We start from the raw sequence: 18,890 nt of genomic DNA on the forward strand, positions 1-18,890 counted from the left end.
GTCATATGCCTTTCCATACTGTTCATGGGGTTCTCAAGACAAGAATACTGAAGCGGTTTTCCATTCCTTTCTCCAGTGGAATGGAGGAATTTAAATTAGATGACCATTATACCTACTACTGTGGGCAAAAATCCCTTAGAAGAAATGGAGTAGCCCTCATAGTCAACAAAATGGAAAACAACAGAATGATCTTGGTTTGTTTCCAAGGCAAACCATTCAACATCACAGTAATTCAAGTCTATGCCCCTACCACCCACTTCTTCTTCACAGAAGAAGTCTATGCCTTCTTCTTTCAAAGAAGCTGATCAGTTCTATGAAAACCTATAAGACCTTCTAAAACTAACACCAAAAAAAAAGATGTCCTTTTCATCAGAGGGGACTGGAATGTCAAAGTGAGAAGTCAAGAGATACCTAGAATAAAAGGCAAGTTTGCCCTTGGAGTACAAAATGAAGTAGGGCAAAGGCTAACAGAGTTTTGCTAAGAGAATTCACTGGTCATGGGAAAACCCTCCTCCAATAACACAAGAGATGACTCTAAACATGTACACCACCAGATGGTTAATACTGAAATCAGACTGATTATATTCTTTGCAGCCAAAGATGGAGAAGCTCTATACAGTCAGCAAAAAACAAGATCTGGAGCTGACTGTGGCTCAGATCATCAGTTCCTTATTGCAAAATTCAGGCTTAAATTCAAGAAAGTAGGGAAAACCATTAGACCATTCAGGTATGATCTAAATCAAATCCCTTATGATTATACAGTGGAAGTGACAAATAGATTCAAGGGATTAGATCTGATAGAGTGTCTGAAGAACTACGGACAGAGGTTTGTAATATTGTACAGGAGGTGGTGACCAAAACTATCCCCAAGAAAAAGCAATGCAAGAAGGCAAAGTCTATAGAGGCCTTACAAATAGCCGAGAAGAGAAGCAAAAGGCAAAGGAGAAAGGAAAAGATATCCCCAACTGAATGCAGAGTTCCAGGGAATAGCAAAGAGAGATAAGAAAGCCTTCTTAAGTGAACAATACAAAGAAATAGAGGAAAACAATAGAATGGGAAAGACTAGAGATCTCTTCAAGAAAATTAGAGATACCAAGGGAACATTTCATGCAAAGATGGGCTCAATAAAGGACAGAAATGGTATGGACCTAACAGAAGAAGGCATTAAGAAGAGGTGGCAAGAATACACAGAAGAACTATACAAAAAAGATCTTCATGACCCAGATAACCACGATGGTGTGATCACTCACCTAGAGCCAGAAATCCTGGAATGTGAAGTCAAGTGGGCCTTAGGAAGCACCACTATGAACAAAGCTAGTGGAGGTGATAGAATTCCAGCTGAGCTATTTCAAATCCTAAAAGGTGATGCCGTTAAAATGCTGCACTCAATACGTCAAATTTGGAAAACTCACCCAGTGGCCACAGGACTGGAAAGGGTCAATTTTCCTTCCAGTCCCAAAGAAAAGCAATGCCAAAGAATGTACAACTGTGCTCATTTCACATGCCAACAAGGTCATGCTCAAAATCCTTCAAGCTAGGCTTCAACAGTATGAGAACTGAGAACTTCCAGATATACAAGCTGAATTTAGAAGAGGCAGAGGAACCAGCGATCAAATTGCCAACATTCACTGGAACATAGAAAGAGCAAGAGAATTTTAAAAAAAACTACCTCTGCTTCATTGACTATGCTAAAGCCTTGGATGTCAATTACAACAAACCTTGGGAATTCTTAAAGAGATGGAATACCAGACCACCTTACCTGTCTCTTGAGAAACGTACATGCAGGACCAGAAGCAACAGTAAGAACCAGACATGGAACAACAGACTGGCCCCAAATTGGGAAAGGATTACATCAAGGCTGTATATTGTCATTCTACTTATATAACTTATATGCAGAGTACATCATGTAAAATGCTGGGCTGAATGAATCACAAGTTGGAATCAAGATTCCTGTGAGAAATATCAACAACCTCAGATATGAAAATGATATCACTCTAATGGCAGAAAGCAGAGGAACTAAAGAGCCTCTTGATGAGGGTGAAAGAAGAGAGTGAAAAAGTTGGCTTAAAACTAAACATTCCAAAAACTAAGATCATGGCATCTGGTTCCATCACATCATGGCAAATAGATGGGGGAAAGTGGAAACAGTGACACTTTATTTTCTTGGGCTCCAAAATCACTGTAGATGGTGACTGCAGCCATGAAATTAAAAGATGCTTGCTTCTTGGAAGAAAAGCTATGACCAACCTAGATAGTGTTTCCAAAAGCCGAGATTACTTTGCCAACAAAGGTCTGTCTAGTCAAAGCTGTTGTTTTTCCAGTAGTCATGTATGGATGTGAGAGTTGGCCCATAAAGAAGGCTAATGGCTGAAGAACTGATGCTTCTGAACTGTGGTGTTGGAGAAGACTCTTGAGAGTCCCTTGGACAGCAAGGAGATCAAACCAGTCAATCCTAAAGAAAATCAACCGTGAATATTCATTGCAAGGACTGACGCTGAAGATGAAGCTCCAAATACTTAGGCCATCTAATGCAAAGAGCCGTTTCATTGGGAAAGATCCTGATACTAGGAAAGATTAAGGGCAGGAGGAAAAGGGGATGGCAGAGGATGAGATGGTTAGATAGCATCACTGACTCAATGGACATGAGTTTGAGCGAACTCCAGAAGATAGTGAAGGACAGGGAAGCCTGAAGCACGGCTGTTCATGAGATTGCAGAGTTGGACACGACTTAGCAACTGAACAACAACATGATGCATCCACATTTAAAAGGACGAGTCAGGCTTATGTGAACTGATAAGGACTAGCCTCCAAAATGTAGTATTATATGAAAAAAGAAGGTACCGACTAGGTTTACTTCATGCTATTACTTTATGAACAGGGAGAACTTTGGTTAATAAATTATAACATAGTCATATGGTGGAATACTACACATTCATTAAAAAATGAGCAATTGCTTCATGTACTGATGATAAAGAAAGACTTTCAAAATGCATTTTTAAGAAAAAGAAGGTAAAATGGTGTATAGAGCATGCTTTCATTTGCATCAAAGAGGTAGGGGGTGGAATATAGGAATTTGCCTACAAATATGTAAAATATTTCTGAAAATTATACAAAAACCTGGTAATATTATTGTCTAACAAGGGGTATTTAAGGATCTGAACTCACTTTCTCTTATAAAATAAATACCTATTTTTAAAAGATTAGTGGGAAAAAATTTTAAACCTGCAGAAAATTGCTGGGAGAGAGACAAAAGTATCCGCTATAGTTGAGGGGAGTGGGAAGTAATAAGAATTAAGGCTAAGAACTCACCTCCTCTTCCCTTTCATCTCCCCTGTAAATATCTTCCATTATTCGCTGAAGAAAACTGCAGGGGATCACTCGGCATCACTGGATTGTCATTTTAAACGCATGTGGTTGATTCAATTGATTGAAAATGCATATAACATGAACTCTACAGCTGAAAACCTCCATTACAATTGCCACAGGAGGGGAGGGTGGAGGAGTACACCTACATTTTTCAAAGCTTATCAAGAAATTTCAGAGGAGGAAACAGTGTCGGTTCTGGGCCAGAAGCGGCTCCTTGGGACCAGCTGTGCATACGCTTTCAGGCAGCATCTCCATGTGGCAGGTATTTGAGGGCAGATGAAGCAGCTGAACTTCCAGCCACTAAAGTGCTTCCTTTCACTCGACCTGACATCCCAGGCTGAGAAGTGCTAACATTTCCAGTCTACAAAGGATAAGACCCACCCAGATTAACTGAAATGGGGATTTTAGGAGCATGCTAAGTCCCTTCAGTCGGTCTGACTTTGTGCTACCCTGCAGATGCAGCCTGCAGGCTCCTCTGTCCAGGGGATTCTCCAGGCATGAATACTGGAGTGGGTTGCCATACCCTCCTCTAGGGGATCAGCTGGGGGATGGAACCCCCATCTCTTATATCTCCTGCATTGGCAGGCCGGTTCTTTACCACTAGCACTACCTGGGAAGTCCTCCAAGGAAATCAGTAGCTTTCAATAGTAAGATATAAAGATCAGTTCTAATCAGGAGAAAGAATGAAGCAACAAGGTAATTTCTCTGAACCTTGACTTGCAAGAAGTCTCATCCTCCAAAACTACCTGTGCGAAAAGGTCAAACTTCTTCAGCTCTGATTTTGGTGTGGAATCTACAGTCCAGGACCACTTGAAGTTACCCAAAGTACATGCCATTCTTAAATAACCTTTTCATGGAAAGTGCGTGGATGGTTAATCTTGAAGACTACTTCCTAAGGATGTGGAAGTTCAGACGGAGGGCTGAAAGTAATTATAAGATGGTCCACTGCCTAGCATTTCTTCCTACCTCCAAAAATAAACCATGACATTTTGCATTCTCACCCCAAGATTAGAGGAGGAAGCTGATAAACATTAATAAGACAGTGAAGCATGCTCAACTCCATTAAAACTGGCCCAGGACCTGCTGGCAATCTTCAACGCGGCTCTGAGCAGCACAGCCTGCCTTGAGATTCCAACCACTCCTGGTGGGATGCATACAGTTTTTGTGGATAGGTAAAACTGCTTCATCCATAAAATGAGGATTCACATCCAGTGCAGGCTGCCACAGCTGTTCACTACTAATGGAAAGGCACTCTCTACTAGGAACAGTGTGGGAACACTAGAGGTGGCCTTCAAAATCACTTCCAGTATTTCTCGTTTACTCCTATTTTTAAAAAGGATTCAATATCCAAATAATCAAAGAAGGGTGTAATCTACATATTTTTGTGACTAGGAACATGAAATCAATGACTAATATAGGGAGCAAAAATGAACAAATCATGTTCCTTTTATGCGGCTGGATTTCTGAAACCAGATGTGAATGAGGAATAAAATATGAATTTTAAGTGTTTCATTTTACTGTATCAAAATTGTTTCAACTAATAACCATTTCATTTGACATACAGAAATAATAAATTCAATAATTTGCTCATCATTCTTTCTAGTGATCCACAATCATTAGCCATAACACATATTATCCAAATGAAATTATTGGAGGTACAATTCCAAAACAGTTTCAGAATAAATTACTGTTTCTCAGTCCTTGAGTTAGTCCTTGAACTAACCTGTTACCAAGCGCTTTTAAGAATCCAGAATTTTCACTTTACATGGCAATTGTACAGGTGTAGCCTTTACTAACTTTGGGGTGGGGGGGGCGGTAGGAGGAAAGGAGATTTAGAACTAGTAAAGTAAAATCAAACTTTAGGTGTGGGTTTTATTTCTCACCAAAATCTCCAAAAAAACATAACAAAATTCCCGTATTTTTCCTGGTCTTAAGGAAAATTGCTCAAGGACAGCCAAAGAACTCAGACCTGAATAGCTCTGTTGAAACCTAGAACTAGTTGCATTTTGAATTTTTCTTCACACCTTCACAAAGTGCTTTCGACAGAAACACTATTGTTACAGCCACATAGAGAGCCAAACCTCCCAGTAAACAGAAAAACCACCATACAGAAATGCAATGTCTAGATCCTGTATACTTTTCAATAGAAAGGAAGTCCTCAGGTGGGATTTAGAGCTGCAGGGCACCTTGGAAATCCACTTGTAAACTGGGAAAAGTGCAGCTGAGAAATGTTAAATAGCTAATCAGATTCAAAAGTCAGAACCCCACTCAGCTGTCTCAAATGGCCTAGTGTTTTTAGTTAAGAACTGTTTCCGTGGCATACATGGCTTTTTAAAATCAGAGAAACACCGAGAAATCTTTATTACTGAGATATCCACTTGTTAGGAGTAGAGAAGTTGTTAAAGTAATTGAAAAGTGCCATTAACATGATGGGAAAATTAAGGAAGTTAGGCAGAAATAACTACAGAGCAAGAAACAAGCAGTTTGTGATCCTCTGAGTTATTAACATGCTGTGTTCTGTAAACACAGACCTATCCAGTGTGTTGCAAACATATTAAAAAAGCTCCCTTTTCCAGTCCAGAGTTACATCAATAGTCAATAAAGGTAAAGTCCAAGACAGTTAATTAAAAACTCCAATTTTGAATCCTCAACATGTAGAGATCTGTTTGAGTCAAGAATACAAAACAAAGAATCAAAGGATAGAAGGAAGGTACAGGTATGATCTCTGAAAGCAGAGTGAAAACGTAACCTGCCTATTTCTGGAACAGGGCGTGCTTTCTCCAGCCAGGTGGAAATGTTGGGTGGCATGGGTAGGATGCAGGAGGATGGCTCCTGTGTCTGTTGGGGAGCATCTCTGGTCCCTCCTTTCTCAGTCCCAGAGGAAAGGGCGGGAGGTCTGGCTGAACACGGTTTTGTGGCTGGACTTGCAGGCTGAGCAGTGCAAGCCCCATGCCAGGTGAATCGCCCACGAAAAGGTGGGCAGCAAGTGAAAATGAAACACAACATCTTTTGGGTAAATACATATACTCACATAAACTGTGAGTTTATGACTCACATAAACATTGAGTCAAAACATCTCACATGTGCTTAACCAAATGAAATAGACACCACAGGGTCAGTGCTCTAGCGTGAGATCTCCCCCAACTCACACCTCTCCTAAGGGATAAATTGGGCGGTACTGCACGCAGGAGGGAATTGCTCCCTATTGCTTTGCTGCGCTGATTTGAAGGAAAATTTCAAAGTGAATCATTCAGAAAAACGAAAACCAGGGCACCTTGTTGAGGAAGGGAGAATGCTCCTCATGGGAAAGGGACTCTGAAATTACAAAAGGGTCAGGAAAGCAAAAACATTTTTCACATTAGATTTCCCAGAAGCTGTTCGGAATTTTTATAGGTAATCCATTACCAGATGTAACTGTTAAAGAATAGCGAGTCTATTTTCCTCGAATAAATATAGTGACAAGTGTTTAAATTTCACAAAAGCTTTCTTTAAAACCAATCAGGAGTTTTCCTTCTGTCCCCGGCAAGCCTCTTTTTGGTGCTGTTCACTCCTACTTTGAGCTGACTTCCCTCCCAATAAGCACATTCCTCTGCCTGTTTATAGCAAAACAAAGACAGAGGGATCTCTGAAACTGGTAAGAGATGCTGGGGCCATCTGAGATTCTGTAAAAATAAAACACAGGCAAGGAAGCATCCATCTTTGAACTCATTTTTAAAACTCTACCATCTATAATATTAATGGTAAAGAGCCATCTGGCCCTTTTCAAAGGCATTTTATTTTACTGCAACAAAGAGGATCTCGTAACGATTTTTTTTTATATATAGGCAGTATAAAGAACAAAGAATCTGATGGCACATAAGGACCCATCCCATAACACTGTGTCAACACCAGTATTCCTTTATATTTCTTTAATTTCACCAGACACACATAACAGGGTATGCCTGGAGTAGTTTTACATGCTTTACAAATGACAATTTACTTAAACTTTGTTATGGTCCTAGGAGGTATTGTACTATTTTAGATCCACTTTAGAGACGAGGAAAACAAAGCGCAGAGGGACTGAATGATCTTTCGAGGTCACACAGCTAACAGGAGGTGGAACAAGTTTAAACCCAGGCAGTCTAGCTCCAGAGTCCACATTTTCTCCATTATGCTGCCTCTCAAACTTTCATCAAATCTAAGATAAACTAGGATTTGTGCAGGATCACCTTAAAGCTTTTATCACCACTTCAATAACTTAACTCATGCCATGTTACAGCTTCCTCGGATCCCATGCGAGAAGGAAAAGACAAATACTATCAACTACTACATTTGACTGCTTGTGCTGTCTTTCAGAAACAAAATGAAGGTACAGAAAAGTAGAGTGTCCCGTATCTGCTGGGAAAACTACTGCACAGAAAGTGAAATGCTAGGCAATCACTTGGATGTTTAAATTTTGTTACACCACTGGACTCCTCAAAGGTCTTCAAACTCATTCAGATTCAGAACTGCCAAGGCAATGTGTATCAGAAAAAATTTAATTCCAAGATAAAGAGACATAAAACAGCTCTTTCTGGGGGAATTCCACAGTTGATGATCCTCTAAGAGAGTTTTCTACTCAAAATTCTTTTAGCACAACTGGCAGAGTACAGATCTCCTCCTCCGCTGGCCTCTACCGACTGCCCTGGCACGCTGCCTTCACGGGAGGTGCCCTCCAGGGTGATCAGGCAGGCAGCCTCGTCCCGGGTGGGGCTGGAGGTCTGTGCACACCCCACAGTGCTGCAACACCCGCCTTGGGGGTGTTCAGAAAACTAGGCAGTGAAGGAGGTGGAGAGGACCTTCCTTCCTGCCAAGAAGCTACTTATCTTCTATTCAGGCGAGGTGTGTATATTGGGTCAAGAGAAGAATCCTCTCTTCACCTTTATCAACACCTGACTGCTCTTCAAATTCCACACCTGTGGCCTCCAGCTGTGCAAACACCTCTGTCCCAGGGGCATAAGTGGCACCATAGACTACAGCCCATCAGGTACCATTCTTCTCTCTGGCCATCTTCCCTTAAAAACAACATGAAATAGACTAACCAGTAGGGGCACAGAAGCTTTACCTTGCTCTTTTGTTTACCAAAAACTGGAGTTACCACCATCTGCCTTTAATTAAAGCAGCAGTGACCCAGCTGGCAGCAAGTCTGGCCCAGTGCTTGCAAGGAGCAAGCAACCATGAGTCTCCTTTACCTTTTCCTCCCTAACCAGAGACGTCAACCCAGGGCTGTTACTCTCCCTCTGTCACAAAGTTAGGGGCAGACATCCGCAAAGACTGAAATAACTAAGGGAACGCCTAGCTTTCCAAACTGAAATTTACCTGATTCCTCATCTCGCCAACACTCCTTCAAGGCAGGCTCCTCCCCTTCCAGCTCCAGCCTTTTTAACTACTCTTCCCTATTTCTCTAAGCCCCTTTTTTTATTACTGTTAAAAACACTGGAATACATCAAAATCAACTCAGTTCCACCATCTAATCAGACATACCAACCTAGGGAGCCAAAGATTCCCAGAAATTTACTTGACTGTTTTGTGAATTTTTTTTGTTAGGGCAACTGGGAAAGATAAAATTTTAAGATGTAGATAAAAAGGTGGGAATGAATTTCTCAGACTTCTGGGATATGGCTCTGATTTCTACCATTAAAATATCCATTTGTGATTATGGAAAAAGTAAAAAAAATCAGTGTTCTGATTTGGCACTTAGTACATGCTGTTGACTACTCATAGAACAAAACAATTTTTTTTAAAGTGTTATTTGATTATACTGGGTGGTCCATTTAGAATCCAGTCAATACAATCTCACTTCAAAAAAAAATTTACAAATAGGCCACTTTATACAACAGCTATAGCAAGGAATTTATAAGTGCTGTAAGGTTCAGAGTTTATTTAGTGTAAATACAGTCTAGACTCACTATCTTACCCCCATCTCACAGCTCACAGCAAAGAGTAAGCCTGATGGGAAAACAAGGTACTGAGGACAGATGCTAAAATGAGCGTCCTAGGTACCTCTGTGAATAACAAAACTGGTACCTTACTTTAGTAGGGGGTTCTGGTTGGAAAGGGGCAGAACAAGAGGTCGGGGCAACTCCCACGTCAGAACCACACCAGGAAGCCTTGCTCAGTGATGAGCCCTCCGATGTGCAGAGTGAAGCCAGGCCGACAGTGGACAGCCCGCCCCCCAGACGCCAGAGGCCCCGGGCTGATACTCACGCTGACACTGTCCCCAGGAGCGGCGGATCCAGCCCCAGCAGCAGTCAATCCTTCCACCGTAACGACACAGGCCAATGGACGACACTATTTGCCTGGGCCACCTACCAAACAGAGAGATTCAAATGAAATACACTCCGGAAATTAAAAATAATTTCCTCCTGATTACTTTAGAAACACTTTTTAATCACACCCAACAGCTTTCTACGAACCCTTTCATGCCTTAAGAAATGAAACAACAGAACACCTTCAGGGAAATGGTTCTGCTATGATCTAATTTCAAACATCAGACAGACACACATACAAGAGCGCAGGAATTGAGGGGGAAAAGGAGGGGAAGATCCTTTCTTACAGGGAAATAGCACCAGCTAAAACCAAGAATTCTCAAGGCTGCCACTCACAGTCTGAAATAAAACAGATTCCTCAAAGGCCGACACCTGTTACTGAGGGGAAAGCCAGTTTTGGCTGATTCATGGTAAACTGAAAAGTATTAAATCAGACATGTCAAAGCAGAAAAAAAAAGTTCTGCCTTGTATAAGGGGGTACTTGTGGGAAGGGGCAGAAAGAGGGGAGGTTTCTCAAAATCAAATGGAACATAGCTCTTTTTGAGATATGACTCTTCTGCAAAAAAAAAGCTTTCAGAAAAAAAAAAATGTACTTGAGAAAGAAGACTAAATGAAACCAAGGAGAGTTTAAAGTGTAGCTAACATCTGAAGTGTCCTTGTAGTTTGAAACTTTCCTGCATCAACAATTCGTGTTACCGTCCTCTCTAACATCAATAAGGGCTAAAGCAAACACTAGGTTTCAGGATGCGATTTACCAACCAGATTCCACTTTGACACCTAACTTGGTACATCGGTTCCTTGTTTAGATTCACACCTACCTCGACGACTCTCCCCGCCTCCCCCCACCCCAGAGGATCAATATTTTAATCGTCTCTTTTAGATATTTTTAAGACTACATGAAAATCTATGCATAACCATGTGATTATTTCTTGCTGCAAATATGTGTGCAAAAAACGCACAGGATACCCGAAGGCGGGGAAATCATTGCTTTAATAAAATAAAACAGCCTCTGGCCGCTACCCACTTTTTTTTTTTTTAAACTTAACTGATTTTTCATCCCCCCTGCCTTCATCTCCCGCTTCTGCCCCCGAGCCCAAAGGACAAATAACCCCGAACTTTCCATTTCCTGCGACCAGGTGATAAACAAGCGGCTGCGCTTTTTCTCTTCAGCGCTCCACTGGCTCCCCTCCGTTCCTTCCAGGCACAAGAAAGCCAATCAATCGTGGGATTGATTCGTTCCGAGACTGCAGGTGAAACAGGTGCGGCAGTCTCTCGGGCTGCGCGGGGGCGCGGGCGAGGGTCACTGCATGAGGCTGACCGGGTGGCGGGGGGACCCAAGTTAAAAATCTCTCCTGGCTGCTGCTGCCTGTTTTCTGCTTCAGCAGCAGCGATGGGCGCTCGGGGCGAGTCTGGTCTGTTATTGCACCGAGGTGGAGTAACGAAGCACGCCCTCCCGACACACACACACACTCACACATGCATGCACACACTCTCGGGAGCCGATCTGGCAGCCGGGGCGAGGGCTCCTCGCGCTGCGGGAGGAGGAGCGGCTGAGTGACGGGAGCCGAGCAGAGCCTGGGGTTGTTGGGACCTGTCAGAGCACGCAGCAGTCAGGCTCGCCCGAGGTCTCGGGAGCTGTGTGTGCGCACAGGCACCCACACACGCGCGCGCAGCGTCCTCCCCCCGGCCCCTCGGTCCTTATTTTGAGTCCTTCCTCCCACCAAAGAAACCAAGTCTCCCCCTGGAAGCACAGAGGCTTCCTCTCCCTACCCTTTGTGTGACTCACCGTGACAGCCCCCAGCCGGGATGTGGCCCGGACCTCCTGGAAGTTTCCCCACTGCAGAGCTGCCTAAAGCAAGAATTTCCCAGCCCGGGGATGTCCCGCACGTCACCGCCTGTGGGGCAGCTTACCCGCGCCCTGAGCCCAGATGCCGGGCTCCAGCTCCCTTCTCCCGCAGCCCCGAGTCGGGCTCGGCGGCCCGCCCCGCAGCGCAGCCTCTCCCGGGTTCCCGGACGCGCAGGGGGCGCGCCCTCTAGGCCTTGGGCAGCCACTGGTGGAGACGGCAGCTCGACGGCTCTCCTCCCGCCGAGGCCGTGCGGTGGCCCCGCTTCTGGCCCGAGAGCTGAGACACGGGACCCCAGGCAGGTGTGAAATTAGCGCTGGATAGAGCAGGAGAGGGTCCCCCGGGGCCGACTTACCTCCCGTCGAACTCCGCGGCCGCCTGCAGGTAGAGCGAGGACCCGAGCACCAGCGCCAGGAGGAAATCCATCTCGGTCGGCGGCTCAGCTGCAAGCGGGGAGCAGGTGGCGGGTCCTGGGGGCGCAGGAGAGGCGTGCTCGGTTCCCCGGAGGAGCTGCGGCCGCCGAGGCTACTGCTGCCCCTCTCGGAGGAGAGCCGCGCGGCGCGCAGCCGGAGCAGGTCTGCTTGCGGCGTCCCGAGCCCCTCCGGCTCCCTCCCCGCGAGGGGAGGCGCTGCCCGGGAAGCCGCGCCGCCTGCGGGGAGGGGCGCAGGGGCGGGGGGCGCGCGTGCGCCCGGCTCGCCGCCCTCGGGTCCCCGGGTGAGGGGTGAGGCCGGCAGGCCCCTCGGCGGGAAGCTCGTGGGCGGGGGACTGCGGGAAGGCAGAGGCTCTTGGGGACCAGCCAAGCGGGGCGACCGCCAGGCTGGGAGAAGAGTTGCCAGCCCGGCCTGGACCAGGGAGAGCAGGGTGCTCGGCAGGAAAGTCTGAGCCGGGGAGGAGGGGGGCCCGGGGCGTAGGTGCGCGCTCCGCGGGGTCCTTCCGAACAGGTGGGGACCGCAGGGGCGAGCCGTAGCTCTCACCGGAGGGCGAAGTCCAAGATGAGAGGTGTGTGGGGCCGGAGCTGAGCTGTGTCTGCTTGTACGCGAAACCGCAGCACGACTTGGACAAATTAGCGAAGGCAAACTCCGGGAGTTTGCTTCTCCCGCAGAGCTGGCAGAGGCAGGGTTTTTAAGAATTTTGTAACCAACCGAACGAAATGCCTGGCGTTTTCGAGTTTTGAAGGGAGGTGCAGACTGTTTCCATCTCCGCCAGCTCGACTCAGCACAGGAGGAGGAGAGCAGCGGCTGCCCCTTCCTGGGCACGTGCCCCCCAGCGAGGGAGAGCAGTTACTTCTTAAGTCTTGTGGTGCCTGATCCTCGGAGATCATTTAGAGAACCATTTCGAGCAATTATTGCTGTTATTGCTGATGAAATGTATTGTATAAGGGCTGTGTTCAAATAAAAACACGCAATGATTATCCTAAAATTCATGTTAAAGCATCAGTCCAATCAAGTCACCTCTCTTCCCACACCCCACCCGGAATGACTGCCCAGGACACTGGTCTGGGTCCAGTGTCCCATATCTCTCCGACCTAACAGCCTATGCCCTTCCTTCCTCTAATCCGTGGTCGCCCATGCCTTTCTTCCACACTCAAGCGTTCCTGCCTCAGGCCACTGACGGTCACATCCACCTCAACCCAGATAACTATTCTCTGAGTGGTTCTCATCCTCACTTGTCTTTGCTCCTGTCACCTCTTTTAGGTGACCAGTCTTGACCACCCTATTTAAAATTGCAACCTGTCCCCTTCTGATGTCCCCTGCCTATTTGTCTTTTCTGCAAACCACTCATCTTCTAGTTTCCTATGTCTGTGTGTGCCTGTGCGCTCAATCCTGTCCGATTGTGCGAAGCCATGGACTGTAGCTCGAGGCTCCTCTGTCCATGGAATTTCCCAGGGAAGAAGACTGGAGTGGGTTGCCATTTCCTCCTCCAGGGGCTCTTCCCGACCCAGGGATCGAGGCTGCCTCTCTTGGGTCTCATGCGTTGGCAGGCAGATTCTTTACCATTGTGCCATTCTGTTTCCTATATAATTTGCTTATTTCATATTTTGCCCGTCTTCTTCCTGCTAGAAGGCAAACTCTACAAGGGCAAGTTTCTTTGTTCAGTGTGTTTCATGTAGTACGTGCTCATAAATGTTTATTGACTGAGTTTGCTACGTTACAAACTTTACCCCTGACCTTTATTTTCTTTTTGAGATTTCTCCAACTTTAAATTTTTAATGGAAAATTCTGTGGCAGAGTGACCCCACTATCCTGATCTCTTAGTGTGTATAAACACAGGAATTTTCTGCTAGAAAAGGAAAAATAATGGTTTCAACTTAAATGACTCTTTGATTTCCAAGTTGTTTTCTGTTAGCAAAACAAGTTTCTATTTTAATCTCAGGAAACATCCATGCCATTTCGGGCTTGGGACATTATTTTAGGCAAACAGCTTGGTGTCATCCATTTCAGATCTTTCTAATGAACTCCAAAAATGTAGCAGTCAAAATATTTTTTCTGCAGAAAATAAAATTTTTGAAGTGTAACGTAGGCTGGTTCCAGGTTTTGGTGGCTGCTCCTTATTTTCTGTGTTTATAGGTTCCTGGGTTGAGCAGTGGATGCTTAGAGAGAAAGGGGCTAACTGACAGGCTAGAAACTAGAGTTAGAAGGAAAGGAGGATAAGGAGCAGGTGAAAACAGGATGGATATCTGGAGTAAGACTGTAATACCCACTCTGCCTGCCTCTTTTTTTTTTTTTTTTAATCTTTTCTTTGACCTAGAAAACACTCCGTTCATCTTCCTTCTTTTTTGTTATTTTTATTGGCATGTAGTTGACTGACATTGTTGTGTTAGTTTCAGGTGTATAGCGAAGTGAGTCAGCATCTCCCTTCATACAGACACCCTTTCCACTTACCCTTTGGGTCCCAGCTTAGCTGACACTTACCCAGGAAGGAAGCCCCTGTAATTTTTCACTTGGCTCAGACTCCTGTAGCTTGTGTTTCTATAGCCCTTTGCGTCCCCTAGAGTAACTCTTAAAGCACTGGTGGAACTGCTTCACCAAATTGAGGTTCCCCCAAGACACGAACCAGTAGGAGGACAAGAGCAGTGTCACTATATCATATCCCTTGTGCCCAGCACAGTACCTGGCACAGGCTGGATTGAATTCTGCTTGGTGATCTTTAGCCTCTCCCTCCAGTCAGCTGTAGCTAATTATATCATTCTTTGTTGAATCATGCAGCAAGGGGATGCTAAAAGAATTCCAAGGTCTAATCGGGTAGCCTGCTGCAGTTCGGACCACCAGAGCCCATTCCAAAAAAGAAGTGGAGTTCCCATGGAAGTGACATATTGCTATCTCAGTCTTAAAAACAAACAAGAAACATAGTGAACAGCGTGCTTTTAGCAATATCTGTATTTTTCCAGTAGAATGACATTTTGGTTAGGTTTCACACCAGATAATGCCACCGTGCAAAGAGTAATCCCAATTTCCTGCACAGAAATAATTATCTTTACTGGTCACAATGTGGCACAGATCAACAGCAAAATAGAACCAAGTGAACACAACTTCCCCCACCTGGAAGTCAGAAGCTCTTAAATTATTGAGTCTTTTTCCTCCCCAGTAAATATTTACTGAGACCCTACCATGTATTAACCATTTCTAAGTGCTAGGACTTCAGCAACAAGACAAAGTTGTGTCCAGAAAGAGTTTCCATTGCAGTCGGGGAGCAAGACAATAGGTGCTATAAAGAGAGGGTAAAGGTGTAGAGAGACTCAAGGAAGCATCGGTAGTAAAAAGAGATGGGCTGTGATTTTAGGGCGCCTCTCAAGTGAAGTGAAAGTCACTCAGTCGTGTACGACTCTTTGTGACCCATGAACTATACAGTCCGTGGAAGTCTCCAGGCCAGAATACTGGTGGGGGTAGCCGTTCACTTCTCCAGGGCATCTTCCCAACCCAGGGATCAAACCCTTGTCTCCCGCATCGCGGGCAGATTCTTTACAAGCTGAGCCACCAGGGAAGCCCAAGAATACTGGAGTGGGGAGCCTGTCCCTTCTCCAGCGGATCTTCCTGACCCAGGAATCAAACCGGGGTCTCCTGCATTGCAGGCGGATTCTTTACCAGCTGAATTACCAGCACCTCTGGGAGATGACATTTGAGCAGTGTTGGGATAAAGGGGGTGTGGGTCAAAGGAAAGAGAAAATGTGTCATGCAAGACATTCAGTGGTTTATTGCTCCTCCTGTCCCATATGCAGCGGTGCTTAGGGACAGGATTACTGCTTCAAAAACTCCTATTAGGAAAAGAGAAGGATGAGGAGCACACAGCTGCTCACTCACAGCAGTCTTGACTCCCAGTCGAGCAAGAATTACGGCGATGCACTGTTCTGGCCGTGGAGGGAGGGTCTTGGTCAGACAGTCAGGTCACCCCCGCTTCTACTACCTGATCCTCCAGAACCATGTCAGAAGTGACTGTTGGAGCAGATGCCTTCCTTGGGACTGTACATCATTGTTAGCTCTTTTTCTACTGGTACAGATTTGAAGGCCTGACTGTTTCTTTAAAGGAGCTAATAGAGACAGCACATTTTCAGGCCAGAATTAAGGTTTCTGTGGCTTTAAGATTTCCTTAAAACCCTAATAGGCTTCTAATTGCTTCCAGTCAGTTCCTTGTGCAGATAACCATAACCAAAGTCTTTTCTAGTCCTAGTTCTAAAGCCTGCTTTATTTCTTTGCTTCCTTGTGTCCATACTTAACTCTTTCATCTTAACGGAGGCCACCTTGAGGCTAGCTTAAATAATAGGGTTGTTTGGGAAGGTGACACCCTTGCTCTGATCCTCACCACAAGGCGTGGATCCCTATATTTACATTAATGTTCAGGACATAAAAGCAGTTGTCTTTTTCAACCCTGGGAGGCCTGAAATTTCTGGACATTCTCATTTCCTGCCATTTCTGCTTGCAAAAACAGCTAGTCCTTGCCTGAGACCACCTCTTTCTTAAGATACCTTATAAAAGCAACAAAGAGCAGCACATAATACAAGGATTTTCATTTTTTATAATGATATCCCCTTTATATGGATATATACTGTACCTTCCAGGTGAGCATAAGCAATGATTTTACAAAATCACATGTGTCATAAGCTTTCCAGCCTACAAACAGCAGCTGTAGTTAATACCATAACCACAGCATACCACCTCTTCGAAGAACAGATAATTCCAATACTATGTAAATTCTTTTAAAGTATCAAAAAAGAAACACTTACAAATTATTCCTGAGAAGTCATTGATATCTACACCCAGAAAAAGTGTTTTCGTATGTACACAAACATACACACATATACAGATATGAATATCAATGCAAAAGCCCTAAATAAATGATTACCAACTACAATCCAGGAATATACTGAAAGAATCCATTGCAATCAAGTTGACAGAAACCTTTATGTGGGTAAAGGGCTAACAAAATCCTTTCCCCTTCTGTATGAGAATTTTACCTTATGCTAAACTTTTTAGCACTGTTCCCCTGGCAACCTGATAAGGTGATTTATGAACTATGTTGCTATGTTGCTGGTAAAAATGGACCCCTGATTGGTAAACTGCATTTAGACAAAGAGAACCACCTATGCCTGATGGTAAATCATAGCATTGGACTGACCTGCGTTCAGTGCCTCCTATAACTGGGCATGTCCCTTGCAGAGGTCTTTGATATCAGGCCAGTGGAGTTGTCACTAGAGATGGAACCGAAGATGGATCACCGTTGGTTGAATCTGCAGATGTGGGCCATATACTGTACTACAGTCTTTTATTTAAGGGTCTTGAGCATCTGTGGATTTTAGTCTCCATTGGGGTTCTGGAACCAGTCCCCAGTCGATATGGAGGGACAACTGTCTTTAGTGCCAATAATTCTCATCCATCTTCAAATAATTCTGCAATGACAATGGAAGACTATTTGATGGGCCTTTGGTTCTATTTTAAACATCACCAGAAGAATTGAAATAGGCATGGATGGTTCACCAACAAATTAGAAAGAAGTTTCAAGAGTTATGAAATAGTTATATTAAGTCTCCTAACTTTCAGCTCTTTTAAACTTGTATCTTAATACTAGAGTGAGTTGCCATTTCCTACTCCAGGGGATCTTCACGACCCAGGGACTGAACCCACATCTCTTATGTTTTCTGCATTGACAGGTGGATTCTTTACCACTGCACCACCTGGGAAGCAATGATCTGATACAAATTTTTAAAAAAATTTCTATTCATGTTTTTATGTATAAAATAGAAAAATTCTTCTGTGTTGTCAATACATTTTTAGTATCACAAAGCCAAGAGGGGTAACACTAGCCAGCTTCTTTAACATGTTACTCACAATCTCCTTGGCTTAACACAATTAAATTCCTTTCATTTGTGCACAGATTTAATGCAGGTTGGACAGTTTCCCTAAGTGGTCCTTTGCCAGTGACTCTTCAGGGATCTGGACTCCTGTCCTGCGGTTCTGTCTTTCTGGAGTTCTCCTGTAGCCACAAGGACAAGGGAGAGGGCGAGCCCAGGGAATCATTCCTGGGGGTTGTGGCCCTCCGCTGGTTATTACCTAGTTACCTGCCTCCAGTTTAACTGCAAGAGAATTTGGAAAGTATATTTTTCCAGTGTGCCAAGGAGGAAAATGAAAACTTTTCATCGAACACCTAGCATTGTCTTTGCCTCAAGAAATCACTGAACTTTGTATTTAACTACTGCCAGAAAGAAAGCCTAACACTTATCTATGACATCACTGAAAAATCATTCTCCAAAATTCACTTAGTCAATGATTTTCATCATACAGCAGGTCAATATATCTACTTGGAAATTCTAAACATATAACTCACCCAATTAAATTAGGTAAATTTTATATAATACCTAGTCAAGCACCTGCTACATGTAGTAAGTGCTCCACAAATACTGGTTCAACTCAAGGGAAGGTTTTACTACTGGGAATTAAATGCTTCTCTAAGATTTCCTTTTATGACCAAGACAGGCATCTTCAAACACTTGCCTTAACATTTTCTATGCCTAAACCAGCTCTAATAATGCTATGTTGTGAACCTCTAATCTCAGTTTAGCTTTTATCAAAGTATCTGAGCAAAGTCAGTTGCCTAAAATACTCTTGCATCTCACTGCCACATGGGGGAAGTACTAGTTTAGCTTTTCGCCTTTCCTACTAAATTATCAACCTACTCTTCTGGTCTCTAAAGCGTGGATCTGTTCTCAAACAACATGGAAGACCATTCTTTAGGCAAAACTTTGATGCTTATAGAAATCCTTCTTAAATGATATTTATAGAAGCCAATCTAGGTAGGGGGTGTGCTATCTAACAGCCCCTGTGGTTTTCCCAAACATGAACTCAATCAAGTTAGTCTCTTGGAATTTAACTTAAAACCTGGAAGACTCTTACTAAATTGGGGT

At 44.3% G+C, this 18,890-nt stretch overlaps 1 protein-coding gene across 4 annotated transcripts in view; it reads right to left on the bottom strand.

Annotated features, from left to right (window-relative positions):
- The window catches only part of NPNT (nephronectin), a 76,027-nt gene extending 63,949 nt beyond the window's left edge, over positions 1 to 12,078 (bottom strand). For 2 of the 4 annotated variants that reach the window (XM_065907301.1, XM_065907300.1), the window contains exons 1-2: positions 11,853 to 12,078; positions 9,592 to 9,692 (exon numbers count right to left, since the gene is read on the bottom strand). In XM_065907301.1, coding sequence (XP_065763373.1) covers positions 9,592 to 9,692; positions 11,853 to 11,923 — 172 coding nt within the window. In that variant the 5' untranslated portion in view covers positions 11,924 to 12,078. The remainder of the gene's footprint in view (positions 1 to 9,591; positions 9,693 to 11,852) is intronic. The other 2 variants (XM_065907298.1, XM_065907299.1) reach the window with 2 other exon arrangements.
- Positions 12,079 to 18,890: the final 6,812 nt, after the last annotated feature.

The sequence above is a fragment of the Muntiacus reevesi genome, chromosome 16 (genome assembly GCF_963930625.1).
Source record: "Muntiacus reevesi chromosome 16, mMunRee1.1, whole genome shotgun sequence".
NCBI classification, from domain to species: domain Eukaryota; kingdom Metazoa; phylum Chordata; class Mammalia; order Artiodactyla; family Cervidae; genus Muntiacus; species Muntiacus reevesi.